Source organism: Telmatherina bonti (genome assembly GCF_933228915.1).
Source record: "Telmatherina bonti genome assembly, chromosome: 12".
NCBI lineage: Eukaryota > Metazoa > Chordata > Actinopteri > Atheriniformes > Telmatherinidae > Telmatherina > Telmatherina bonti.
Genome location: NC_136610.1, coordinates 1,360,817 through 1,375,240, shown reverse-complemented (window position 1 = coordinate 1,375,240; position 14,424 = coordinate 1,360,817). Strand labels below are relative to the sequence as shown.

The 14,424-nt window shown below is 48.6% G+C and overlaps 1 protein-coding gene across 2 annotated transcripts in view; it reads left to right on the top strand.

The window, feature by feature from the left end:
• The window catches only part of tctn1 (tectonic family member 1), an 86,349-nt gene that overhangs the window by 1,998 nt on the left and 69,927 nt on the right, over positions 1 to 14,424 (top strand). The window contains exons 3-4 of one of the 2 annotated variants that reach the window (XM_079249646.1): positions 2,862 to 2,995; positions 12,045 to 12,193. In XM_079249646.1, the coding sequence (XP_079105772.1) occupies positions 2,862 to 2,995; positions 12,045 to 12,193 (283 nt within the window). Of the gene's footprint in view, positions 1 to 2,861; positions 2,996 to 7,100; positions 7,335 to 12,044; positions 12,194 to 14,424 lie in introns of those variants that run through there. The other variant, XM_079249647.1, reaches the window with a different exon arrangement.

Sequence of the window (14,424 nt, the reverse complement as noted above, 5' to 3'; positions counted from 1 at the left end):
CTTGTTATGATGAGTCTCCATGGCAACAAAAGACTTGATTTACAATCGGGATCAACTGATTAACCTCTCCAAAATCAGGATTATCAGCAAAACAACACATCAAATCCTGATGGAGTTTAAAAGAAAGAGAAGAGGATGCAGAGCGGGAGTGAGACAGAGGAGAAAGTGATGGAGATTTAAACCATTTCTCCCGACCGTCATCATGGGTAATGTGAGATCGCTAGCTAACAAAACGGACGAGCTGGAGATGCTAACAAGGTGTCAGAAAGAATACAGAGAGTGCAGTATTATGTGCTTCACCGAGACATGGCTGCATGAACACATCCCTGACTGTAATGTGTCTGTACCGGGCTTTAAAACGGTCCGTGCAGACCGCAGTAGACAACACAGCAGAAAGCTAAAGGGTGGTGGAATTGCAGTGGTGGTTAACCAGCGTTGGTGTCATCCTGGACATGTTACTGTCAAGGAGAAGATATGCACAGGGGACATGGAACTGTTAGCTGTGAGCTTCCGTCCATATTATTTACCCAGAGAGTTTACCTGTGTTATTCTGGTAGCGGTTTATATAATACCTGGTACCGCACCGGACACAGCCTGTGATGTCATCAGCTCCGTCGTTGCTCGGCTACAAACACAGCATCCAAACTCATTCATGGCGATCTCCGGAGACTTCAACAACGTCTCCCTCTCTGCAACTCTACCAACATTCCAGCAGTTTGTCAGCTGCTCCACCAGAGAAAATAAGATGTTGGACTTATTTTATGCAAATATGAATAATGGATCCAGTTGTTCTGCCCTGCCTCCTTTAGGAAGATCTGACCATAATCTGGTTCTTCTCACCTCCACCTACAAGCCCATCGTTCAGCAGCAACCAGTCATCACAAAGACTATCAAAATCTGGTCTGCTGAAGCTGAAGATGCTCTTAGAGGAGGCTTTGAGGCTACAGACTGGAACGTCCTCTGTGAACCTCATGGAGACGACATCAACGCCATGACTGAGTGTGTGACAGATTACATAAACTTCTGTGTGGACAGCATCGTCCCAACAAGAACAGTGTTCCCCATCTGCAGAAATACTCTGATGACTCTGCAGTTGTGGGGTGTATCAGGGATGGACAAGAAGCAGAGTACAGAGAACTGGTCAGTCAGTTTGTTAAATGGTGCGGTGACAATCATCTCATATTAAATAGCAGCAAAACAAAAGAGATGATTGTTGACTTCAGGAGGAAGAAGAATAAACAAAGCACTGTTTCCATCCTGGGAGAGGAGGTGGAGGTGGTGGAGGAATACAAGTATCTTGGAGTTCAGCTGGACAACAAACTGGACTGGAAATGCAACACTGACTACATCTACAAGAAAGGTCAGAGCAGACTGGACTTCTTAAGGAAGCTGAGATGGTTTAACGTCTGCACCAAGATGTTGCATATCTTCTAGAAGTCTGTTGTGGAGAGTGCAGTCAGCTTTGCAGCATCTGCTGGGGTAGTAGCATCAGAACCAGAGACTTGAAGAGAATCAACAAACTGATCCAGAAAGCTGCTTCTGTGCTTGGAGTAACTCTGGAGCCGCTGGAGCTGATTGTCCAAAGAAGAATGCTGCTCAAGCTGATGAAGATGATGGAGGATTCTTCACACCCTCTCCACAACACAGTGATGAAACAACAAAGTGTGTTCAGTGAGAGGCTTCTTCAGGTCCGATGTAAGACTGAAAGATACAGAAGATCATTCCTGCCAGCAGCCATCAGCCTCCGGAACAAGACCTCCTCTAGTTATTATTATATACTACAATGTTGGAATTCCCTGCAATGGTTTGGCGAGTTGTCCAGGGTATACCCTGCCTTTCGCCCAAAGACTGCTGGGATAGGCTCCAGCTTCCCGTGACGCTGATGGATTAAGCGGTTAGGAAAATGAATGAATGAATATAGATTCCCCTTTGGGGATTAATGAAGTATTTTTAATTTATTTTCATTTTTCATTTAATTTCAAACCATAGACTATATAAAAGATAGGCTAACCCGGAGATAACAGGAGCTAACCAGCTAACGGAGGTAAGCGGGCTAAAGCTAAGTCATGCTGTTAACCGGCTAAAAACCGCGGTTGTTCTACGTTCTTCTGACTTGAAGCGGGAAATCCGGTACCTGTCAATCAAAAGGACACGCCCCTAAATATGCTGAATTCCGAGATTAAATTACTTTTAAACGGACGAGTTAAAAAAAAATTCACTCCCCCCACAGTTGTCATGAAGGTAAACCTGACCTATTAAACCTAAAATGGAGTTTTGTACCAGGTTTATTTCTGCTGTTAACGTGTTTATTTCAGCTGTAAACATGAAGTCAGCACTGCCCACCAGTTTATTCTATATTCACTTGTTGGGAAAGTGACCTCCATCTTGGAGGAAGCCAGAGGATCCGGAGAGAAGCCAAACAGGAAGAACATGCAAACGCTGCTGAAACACCACCGTTCAAGCTCGAACCAGCGACCTTCTTGCTGTGAACACTACGCCACTGGGCTGCCATGTAGCCATGGCAAGCTGAAAGAAGCCTTTCAGTGTGAGAGGTGGCATGTGACAAGCAGAGGCACTGATGACGATATCTGCCGATTCCAGGGTTCTTTTAGCGGCTGGGGTTTCTGAACCCTTTAGAAATATGACTTTTTTCTGCTAGGTTTATGACAGAACTGGGATAACTGGGAAGCTGGAATGGAAGCAGAGTCGTGTTCCTGCAGAAAGCTTATCACATGCAGGAGAGAGATCTGAAATAATGACTTTTTTTCTGTTTTTAGTCACAGAAACATAAATCCTTCATTACATGCACCATAGCAGCATTTCCTATGTTTGTGTACGTGTTTTTCTCCATGGTTCTGCAGAGGCAGCAGGCAGCGGTGCAGCCAGGACGTTGCTTCCTACACATTACGGACAACCATAGACGGTTACGCTGAGCTGACGTCGTTGGTCCAGGAGGAGACAAACTGGCACGTCTTCTGTCTTCAGTCGCAGAACCGTGAGTCCTCAGAGTTTCACCATTAGAGCAGTAACCACATCAGAAGACATACATTTACTAGACTGTGTGTGAATATTGTAGTTAAATCAATCAGTGTTTATTTCCTCATGAAGAAAACAGCAGCTGAGCTGATTATGGTCAGCGAGGGCAAACCAGTTTAACTTACTCGGCCCGGGCGCGTGACGGATCGGACCGTGACGGATTGGACCGGGACGGATCGGACCGGGACGGATCGGACCGGGACGGATCGGCCCGGGACGGATCGGACCGGGACGGATCGGACCGTGACGGATCGGACCGGGACGGATCGGACCGGGCGCGTGACGGATCGGCCCGGGACGGATCGGACCGGGCGCGTGACGGATCGGACCGGGACGGATCGGACCGGGCGCGTGACGGATCGGACCGTGACGGATCGGACCGGGCGCGTGACGGATCGGCCCGGGACGGATCGGACCGGGCGCGTGACGGATCGGCCCGGGACGGATCGGACCGGGCGCGTGACGGATCGGACCGTGACGGATCGGACCGGGCGCGTGACGGATCGGACCGTGACGGATCGGCCCGGGACGGATCGGCCCGGGACGGATCGGACCGGGACGGATCGGACCGTGACGGATCGGCCCGGGACGGATCGGACCGTGACGGATCGGCCCGGGACGGATCGGCCCGGGACGGATCGGACCGGGCGCGTGACGGATCGGACCGTGACGGATCGGCCCGGGACGGATCGGACCGGGACGGATCGGCCCGGGCGCGTGACGGATCGGCCCGGGACGGATCGGACCGGGCGCGTGACGGATCGGACCGTGACGGATTGGACCGGGCGCGTGACGGATCGGCCCGGGACGGATCGGACCGGGCGCGTGACGGATCGGACCGTGACGGATCGGACCGGGCGCGTGACGGATCGGCCCGGGACGGATCGGACCGGGCGCGTGACGGATCGGCCCGGGACGGATCGGACCGGGCGCGTGACGGATCGGACCGTGACGGATCGGACCGGGCGCGTGACGGATCGGACCGTGACGGATCGGCCCGGGACGGATCGGCCCGGGACGGATCGGACCGGGACGGATCGGCCCGGGACGGATCGGACCGGGACGGATCGGACCGGGCGCGTGACGGATCGGCCCGGGACGGATCGGCCCGTGACGGATCGGACCGGGACGGATCGGGCCGGGACGGATCGGGCCGGGACGGATCGGGCCGTGACGGATCGGACCGGGCGCGTGACGGATCGGACCGGGAAGGATCGGACCGGGACGGATCGGACCGGGCGCGTGACGGATCGGACCGGGACGGATCGGGCCGTGACGGATCGGACCGGGACGGATCGGCCCGTGACGGATCGGGCCGTGACGGATCGGGCCGTGACGGATCGGACCGGGACGGATCGGACCGGGCGCGTGACGGATCGGACCGGGACGGATCGGACCGGGACGGATCGGCCCGTGATCGGGCCGTGACGGATCGGACCGGGACGGATCGGACCGGGACGGATCGGCCCGTGACGGATCGGGCCGGGACGGATCGGCCCGTGACGGATCGGGCCGTGACGGATCGGACCGGGACGGATCGGACCGGGCGCGTGACGGATCGGCCCGTGACGGATCGGGCCGTGACGGATCGGGCCGTGACGGATCGGACCGGGACGGATCGGCCCGTGACGGATCGGGCCGGGACGGATCGGCCCGTGACGGATCGGACCGGGACGGATCGGACCGGGCGCGTGACGGATCGGACCGGGACGGATCGGACCGGGACGGATCGGCCCGTGACGGATCGGGCCGTGACGGATCGGGCCGTGACGGATCGGGCCGGGACGGATCGGGCCGGGCGCGTGACGGATCGGACCGGGAAGGATCGGACCGGGACGGATCGGACCGGGCGCGTGACGGATCGGACCGGGACGGATCGGACCGGGACGGATCGGCCCGTGACGGATCGGGCCGGGACGGATCGGCCCGTGACGGATCGGGCCGTGACGGATCGGACCGGGACGGATCGGACCGGGCGCGTGACGGATCGGCCCGTGACGGATCGGGCCGTGACGGATCGGGCCGTGACGGATCGGACCGGGACGGATCGGCCCGTGACGGATCGGGCCGGGACGGATCGGCCCGTGACGGATCGGACCGGGACGGATCGGACCGGGCGCGTGACGGATCGGACCGGGACGGATCGGACCGGGACGGATCGGCCCGTGACGGATCGGGCCGTGACGGATCGGGCCGTGACGGATCGGGCCGGGACGGATCGGGCCGTGACGGATCGGACCGGGACGGATCGGACCGGGCGCGTGACGGATCGGACCGGGAAGGATCGGACCGGGACGGATCGGACCGGGCGCGTGACGGATCGGACCGGGACGGATCGGGCCGTGACGGACATCTTTAATATTTCTCTCCACCTGCCTGAAGATAATAATCCCATTGGGAAGGTCTCTGCAGTGACGTGCCTGAATGACTGTGGACCAGTATCCCCCACTCCGATCGTCATGAAGCGCTTTGAGAGACTGGTCATGACTCGTGTTAAAGACAGCGCTATGGGCCCACGCCAGCATCCATGTAGGAAGAACCGGTCCGCAGAGGGTGCCGTTTCTTCTGTGGTCCATACAGCCCTCACTTACTTACAGAACGAGGACTCCTAAGTCCGTCAGCTCTGGGGCTTTTACATCAGCGTTTAACACCATCATTCCACCAACACTGATCCACAAACTCAGGACTGTCGGACTGTTAGAAACCGTAGGCTTCTCAGCGGAGACTGGGTAGCGCATCAGCCGAATCATCCTCAGTCAGAAGGGACAGGCAGACTCCAGTTTAGCTGAATTTACTGAAGGTTCAATGGGAGGGGTTACAGGTATGGAGGAACAGGTTGTTGGTGGTTTGTATACCTGTGTATGTGTGTGTGTGTGTGTGGTTATCTGCAACAGAAAGAACAAAATGTGTACCTCAATAGCCTTCGGTAAGAAATGCAATACACAGCAATGCGACAGAAGATGAGCCGCATTACTACAGAGATCCCACAGAGGGAGCTCTAACCCCTAAAATGAAACTCACTAAAACTGAGTTCGAATTGAGAATGAGATGAACATTTACAGCATGAAGGTAATAACTGACATTATAGTAGATGTGACTGATGACTTTTTACCAGCACGCATGTGGTTTAGCTGTGGGCAGAAACAAATGGCCACGCCAGGTAACAACGCCAAATAAACACATTTACCACAAACCTTTGTACAGTTTGTTAAATGTGGTGAAAGATGTGAACAGTAGAGTATGGAATGAATTTTTTATTGCTGTTTCCAAGTAACATCATCTTTTTCTTCAGTTTAATGATTGTTTTTATTCCATATTGTCATTTCCTTGTTGATGTTATCCAACATCGGTAAATTGTCCCTGGATAAAAAATATTTGTGTCACCTGTATATAATTTGAACTTAATTCACTTGGGTTGAATCCAGTTTCAGTCCTTGGCGGGAGTCCTCCTACGACTGCGCGTTCGCGTCTAGTGGTCTATAGGGTGTCTCAGTTTCTGTTTGGACGATAGATATGGTCATATACCTGTTCAAACAAAACAAGCACATTTCACAAGGAGGGGCATAAAAATTTCACACAATGCCTAGCGAATCACTGGCAAGATGGCTGCTACCAAGTTGAAAGAAATTTGAAAATGTAAGTATTTTCTCATTCATTTTCATTCATTCATTCATTTTAAATTACACTGTACACCTGCCCTTTCATGTCGTCGCTGCCTGATAGCAATCCAATCACCCACATTTTAATGCTCGGTGTAAACAGACCCAGGCTGAAAAATCTGCTGCAGTTAAGTTTTGAATTCAGGTTATGGTCATTATTATTACCATATTTTATTGATTTATGTTTGTGTGTTGAAGGATTGTTGCAGTTTATATCAGCATTTACATACTCTCTTTTATTTACCTATTTTTTATTTTATCTGTGTTTTTTAACTTTTGTATTGTATTGTATTTAAAAATATTCATTCATTCATTCATTCATTTTCCTAACCGCGTAATCCAGTTCAGGGTCGCAAGGAAGCTGGAGCCTATCCCAGCAGTCCAGCAGGGTGAAAGGCAGGGTACACCCTGGACAGCTCGCCAGTCCATCACAGGAACACACAGAGACAAACAACCACTCCCTCCTAGGGACAATTTAGTCACCAATCAACCTAACAAGCATGTCTGTGGATGGTGGGAGGAAGCCGGAGAACCCCGAGAGAACCCACGCATACACGGGGAGAACATGCAGACTCCACACAGAAAGGCCACTGTCCAAACCTCACCCAAGCTGAGGATCGAACCAGCGACCTTCTTGCTGTGAGTGCTAACCACTATGCCACCGTACAGCCCTACTAAAAAATATATTTAATAAATTAACATAAATATAATATCCTTGTGTTGTGTTTGAGTTTGCCGATGGGTGGACCACCTCTGCACTTATACATATTCATATACACATACATACATGTGTGTTTACCAGTAGTTCAAAATTCATAAATGTTCTTACAAATGTATGATGAAACAAAAAATAAAATCAATTTTTTTCTTTTTTAAAAAGCGGCTTAGTGACCCTTACTGAATATTAAATCTCTTCTGCAATAAGTTAAATACAACAGAATAAGTGAACAATAAAGAGTGGTGCAAAAATTCCTTTGCTTTGTGTAATACTGAAATGCTCCTTAAAATTTTATTTTCTATGTAATAAATTTATGTGGAAATAAAATTAATCATTATTTTGATACCAAGAAATTTGACTTCTTGAACCTTTTCTATGTGTGCCCCATTTATGTGAACCTGTACCCATGCACCCGTACCACACCGACCAAACAACATTAATGTAGTCTTGCTTAAGCTTAGTGATAACTTGTTGTAATCAAACCATCTTTTCAACATTTCCACATTGATCCCCTCAACCAGCTGATTCCAAATTTTCTCTAGAACAAAAAACATTTGTCATCCGAAAATAATACCAGTTTTAATATTTTGGAAATCTTAGATATTGATGTCAAGAATAAATCATTTTGGTCCCAGCACTGACCCCTGGGGGACACCAGACACAATGTTCAGATATGAAGACATGGAATCACATAATTTCCCAAACTGTTGTCTATTGCGGATAAAACTTTTAAACCAATCCAAAACTAGTCCTCTGATGCCGTATCCCTCAAGTTTATTTAGTAAAATCTCATGATTAATGGTGTCAAATGCTTTTTTAAGATCTATAAATAGCCCAACTGCATACTGCTTATGGTTTAATGCTTTTGTAATTGCCTCAACAGCATCAATTATTGCTATTGATGTTGATCTATTCCTTCTAAAACCATACGGACGATCGGTTAGCAGCTTGTATTTGTCTATAAATTTGTCCAATCTGTCTGTAAAAAATTTTTCTAGGATTTTAGAGAATTGTGGCAGTGGTCTGTAATTTGTAAAACAGTGTTTGTTCCCTATTTTCATCTTATTTGGAAATTTACCAGTTTAAAAGGATAAGTTGCAGATATGTTCATGGTTTTTAAATGCTATGTATAACCTTCCTCACAATAGTCAAATCAATATCATTGCAATTTGTTGATGTTTTGCTTTCACAGTTCACAGCAATGTTTACCACTTCTTTTTCATCCACAGTTGACAAAAACAAATAATTTGGGTTCCCATTAATCCAACTATCCATACTTTCTTTGGGCCATGCAGAGACCGGGATTTGTGCTGCTCGGTCAAGTCCAACATTTACAAAAAATTTGTCAAAGTACACAACCACGTCATTCATGTCTTATATTTCTGTACTATTTTCAATAAAATAAAATGTCATTAGACTGTTCTGATGTTCACCTCAGATGTTCTCAGGACAAGTTTAAGACAATGCGTGAGTCTCCATGGGAGTTTCAATTTCTGTTTAATTCCAAATAAAAGTTAATTCCGCTTTAAACTGATGAAAAATGACCATGTAAACACTTAATTCTGAATGCAAATTTCTATTCAGAATTAAACTTCATTCCAATGTAAGTGGGGCGCGCTCAGCCCGAAAGGGTTACATGGGCCCCACCTCCCGTGGGCTCACCATCTGCGGGAGGAGCCGTAGGGGTCGGGTGCAGTGTGAGCTGGGCGGCAGCAAGAGGCGGGGACCCTGGCGGTCCGATCCCCGGCTGCAGAAGCTGGCTCTAGGGACGTGGAACGTCACCTCTCTGGTGGGGAAGGAGCCTGAGCTTGTGCGCGAGGTTGAGCGGTTCCGGCTAGATATAGTTGGACTCACCTCGACGCATGGCTTGGGCTCTGGAACCAGTACCCTCGAGAGGGGCTGGACCTTCTTCCACTCTGGAGTTGCTCATGGTGAGAGGTGCCGAGCAGGTGTGGGCATTCTCATCAGCCCCCAGCTTGGTGCCTGCACGTTGGGGTTTACCCCGGTGGATGAAAGGGTGTTTCCCTCTGCCTCCGGGTGGGGGGACGGGTCCTGACTGTTGTCTGTGCTTATGCACCGAACAGCAGTTCAGAGTACCCACCCTTTCTGGAGTCCTTGGAGGGAGTGCTGGAGGGTGCTCCTTCTGGGGACTCCATTGTTCTGCTGGGGGACTTCAATGCTCACGTGGGCAATGACAGTGAGGCCTGGAGGGTTGTGAGGGTCTGCTGGGAACGGCTGGCAGAGTCCTCCTGTCAGAGCGAATATCAACTCCTACCTTCAGCAGAGCTTCAACCATGTCCCGAGTGAGGCGGGGGACATTGAGTCTGAATGGGCTGTGTTTCGTGCCTCTATTGCTGAGGCGGCCAGCCGGAGCTGTGGCTGTAAGGTCGTTGGTGCCTGTCATGGCGGTAATCCCAGGACTCGTTGGTGGACACCAGCAGTGAGGGATGCCATCAAGCTGAAGAAGGAGTCCTATCGGGCCTTCTTGGCCTGTGGAACTCTGGAGGCAGCTGTTAGGTACCAACAGGCTAAGCGGCATGCGGCTTCGGTTGTCGACTGGGGTGGTGGTCCCCCTTTTTAAGAAGGGGGACTTGAGGCTGTGTTCCAATTACAGGGGAATCACACTCCTCAGCCTCCCTGGTAAGGTCTATTCAGGGGTCCTGGAGAGGAGGGTCTGCTGGATAGTCGCATCTCAGATTGAGGAAGAGCAGTGTGATTTTCGCCCTGACCAGCTCTATACCCTCTTTGGGGTCCTGCAGGGGGCATGGGAGTTTGCCCAACAAGTCTACATGTTCTTTGTGGACTTGGAGAAGGCGTTCGATCCCCTGGGGGCTCCTGTGGGGGGCACTCCAGGATCATGGGGTACCGGACCTCATACCGGACCCCGATGAGGGCTGGACTGTCCCAAGGCTTATCATCAATTATGTTCATCACTTTTATGGACAGAATTTCTAAGGGCAGCCAAGGTGTTGAGGGGATCCGGCTTGGTGGCCTCAGGATTGGGTCCCATAGGATGACATTGTCCTGTTCGCTGTTGGCTTGATCTGGCCATGGTCTCCAGTTCTTGCTTGAGCAATTTGCAGCTTAGTGTGAAGCTGCTGGGATGAGAATGAGCACCTCCAAATCTGAGACCATGGTCCTCAGCCGGAATAGGGTGGTTTGCCCTCTCCGGGTCGGGAGTCAGGTCCTGCCTCAAGTGGAGGAGTTTAAATATCTCGGGGTCTTGTTCACGAGTGAGGGAAGGATGGAGTGCGAGATGGACAGACGGATCGGTGCGGCGTCTGCAGTAATGCGGGCTCTGCGCCGGTCTGTCGTGGTGAAGAAGGAGCTGAGCCAGAAGGTGAAGCTCTCGATTTATCAGTCGATCTACGTTCCTACCCTCACCTATGGTCATGAGCTGTGGGTCGTGACCGAAAGAAGGAGATCTCGTATACAGGCGGCTGAAATGGGTTTCCTCTGCAGGGTGGCCGGGCTCTCCCTTAGAGATAGGGTGAGGAGCTCGGTCATCCTGGAGGAGATCAGAGTAGAGCCGTTGCTCCTCCGCATCGAGAGGAACCAGTTGAGGTGGCTCGGGCATCTGGTCAGGATGCCTCCTGGACCTCCCTGGTGAGGTGTTCCAGGCACGTCCCTCTGGGAGGAGACCCCGGGGAAGACCCAGGACACGTTGGAGGGATTATATCTCTCGGCTGGCCTGGGAACGCCTCAGGATCCCCCCCGCAGAGTTGGCAAATGTGGCTGGTGAGAGGGAAGTCTGGGCTTCCCTGCTTAGGCTGCTGCCCCCGCGACCCGACCCCGGAAGAGTGGCAGAAGATGGATAGAAAATAACTAGGTTTGGGACTCAATTAAAAAAAATAATCTATGGATGGAGGTAGTTTTCTTTCCATCATTCTGGTTTAACTGGTTAGTTTCTTGTGCTCCTGACAGTTGTTGGCTGTGTCCTCCTGCAGGGGGACAATGAATCTATGGTTGGCTTGTATGTGTATGTACATGTGTATATACATATATATATATATATATATATACATATATATATATATATATATATATATGTTTATATGTATATACACATATATATACACATATATACACATAAGCACACACACACACACACACATATATATATATATATATATATATATATAATGTGTGTGTGTGTGTGTGTGTGTGTGTGTGTGTGTGTGTGTGCTTATGTGTGTATGTTTCTTTCTCTCTGTCTACGAGGTGTTTTCTTCATTTTCTCTTCTTTCTTTGTTCTCTTTGTGTCCCTCTTCTATCCTCTCCAGTCCGGTCCAGCAGTAAAAGGTCTGTAATACAAACAATTATGCAAAATAAACAAACAAAATAAGAATCCAGAATATAAAGGGGATCATTCTATCTGTAAAGCTCCTCTTGGTAAAGTGAATGTGATCAGCAGAACAGCATCCAGACCATCTTTCTGCTGCTGGACTGCTGGACTGCTGGACAGGACAAAAAAAAAAAATCAAATTATGATGTGTGATTCTGTGACCTCTGCATCATATTTAAAGCCTTTAAATGGTGTGGGTATGTGTAATATGCACATCATAGATGTCAGATAAAATGTTTGGTAAGTTTGGCTTTGATAGCAGCGGCTGTCTATTTACTCTATGCAGGTGTTGACGGGTTGTCTCATCCCTCACCGACACTTCCAACTGAAACTAACTTTGAAGAGCTCTTTAAACGATTCACCAGCTTCATGTTTGGTTCAGTCAGCAGTGACGAGATGCTCCCTGCAGAGCTCCAGGTCTCATCTGGATACCAGGTGAGAATCAATGTACTAATCTGTCAGTCATTTTCTGAACTGCTTAGTCCAATTAAGGGTCGCGGGTAAGCTGGAATCTATCCCAGCATTCATTGGGCGAAAGGCAGATACACCAGGACAGGTCACACAGAGCCCAATATACTAATAAGTATTACCGTAGTTACCAAAAAGTAAACAATTGTGAAAGCACCCACTGATTACATGTCTTTCCTTTAGTTTTTACAGGTTGCACCTTTTATATTTTCATTAAACTCTTCATAAAGTCTGTTTTACCTTGTCTGGGGGTTGCATGCGGCAATATACATGTATGCTCAAATGGTACACAGCCCTTGTATATACAAGGGCCAAGTATGGCCCACATATGAAATACCATTGCTCTATAGTAAATCAACTTGACAGGTCCAAATGCACCCTGGAAACAAAAGACAGTACAGAGAGGACGAAACCATGCTGGAAGAAACTTCAGAAGCAAATGCTAACAAAGACGTCCTACTAGATCCGCTCTCATCACTCCACAGAGTTAAAAGACCTTAAACAAGACATAAGACGAGACCTCGGTGAATTAAAAAAGGAAATCAAGAAAACCATGAAAGAAAACCTTGCTGATTTTAAAGGAGAGGTTTTGAGAGAACTTCAAAGTCAAAGTGCCAATATCTCAGAAGGAAACATGGATAGCTGACCTGGAGTCGGCCTGCTCAGTGATGAAAGACACTGTTGGCAGTGGCGAAAGAGAACACAGAGATGTGTGTGGGACAAAATGGTAGATTTGGAGAGCCGCTCCAGAAGAAATAACACAACTAGAACAACAAGAATATATGGCATTCCAGAAGAAAAAGAATGGAATTGTGTTATCGACTTTGTGAATGAGCTGCTTAAAAAGCACCTCTCCCTGCCAGAAAGCTACAAATACAGCGGGCGCACAGAGCTTTGCTTCCAAAACTGACCAGTACATCAACCCCGAGGTCAGTAATTGTAAACTTTCCACAATTTCACATCAAGGAGCTGGTTCTTAAGAAAGCATGGCAACAGAAGATCGAATTGAATGGCCAACGGATATATTTTGATAATGGCATTTGGTCCCATCAAAGTAGCTTTGAAGGAGAAAGGAATTCGGTTCCAGACCCCTTACACAAAAATGCGAGTGTCCTGGGATTGTAGATTGAAGATCTATGGGTCAGCGTAGGAGGCAGGGCAAGATCTGAACCGATGCGGAGTCAAGGTGATGGTGGAAACCAGGATGGACACCTCAGCAGCTGCAGGAGATCAACTTGATGCAGCGCTGCTATAGAAATGTCTCAATGCCCCTTCAGACACAGTTCTGTGCGCGCAAGAGAAGTTGACGGAGTTCAGATTGGAGCAGGGACAGTGAAATAACACAGCACAAGTTCATGAAACTTTATTAACAGTACATTATTGGGAAGAATAATTTGTTTTAAATGTTTTCTTAATATGAACAATGAAGGGTGAACCACACCGAATGTGAGAAGCGTTTCTTTTTTGTAAAGTAGCACAAATGTTGGACAATTCTAGTTTGAGTCTTATCTCACCACTAGAAAGGGTTCCTTCTGTAACAAGGTTTTTTACCCTCCTCCCACCAACAGGGACGTTAAGGGTTGGTCAAACACACTTTGTTCGGAAGTCATTTTGTTCTGTGTTCAACTGTTTTAGGATAGTTAAACCTCATGTTCGGGTTGGATTGTCATACAAGCATATAACTATGTCAGAGTATACCATTAAGATACTGTCGTTGAATGTTAATGGTCTAAATAACCTGGTGAAACGACAAAAGGTAATGAGCAAACTGGGGAAAAGTACATGACAGATAATTTATCTGTAGGAAACCCACCTGTCCAGACAGGAAAGTGAAAAGCTGTAAAGGTTTGGCTATGATAAAAAATTTTATAGTTCATTCAATCAAGGGAGTAGAAGAGATGTTATCATACTCACCCGAACTTGTTTAAATTGAACCGTGTCAAAGAAATTAGAGATAAAGTAGGGAGACTTGTCCTTCTGAAAGGAAAACTGGAAAATGAAATGGTCACAATAGTCAATGTATATGTTCCACCAACACTGGAAAACAATTTTTTAAAACCCTGTTTGATAGCATAATATTGGAAATGGAAGGATTATTGATATTTGGTGGGGATTTTAACTTAGTGATGAACAGAAAGCTGGATACGATGAACAGGGGAAAAAAACCACAAATTCTACAACTAAAATTATTAAGACAG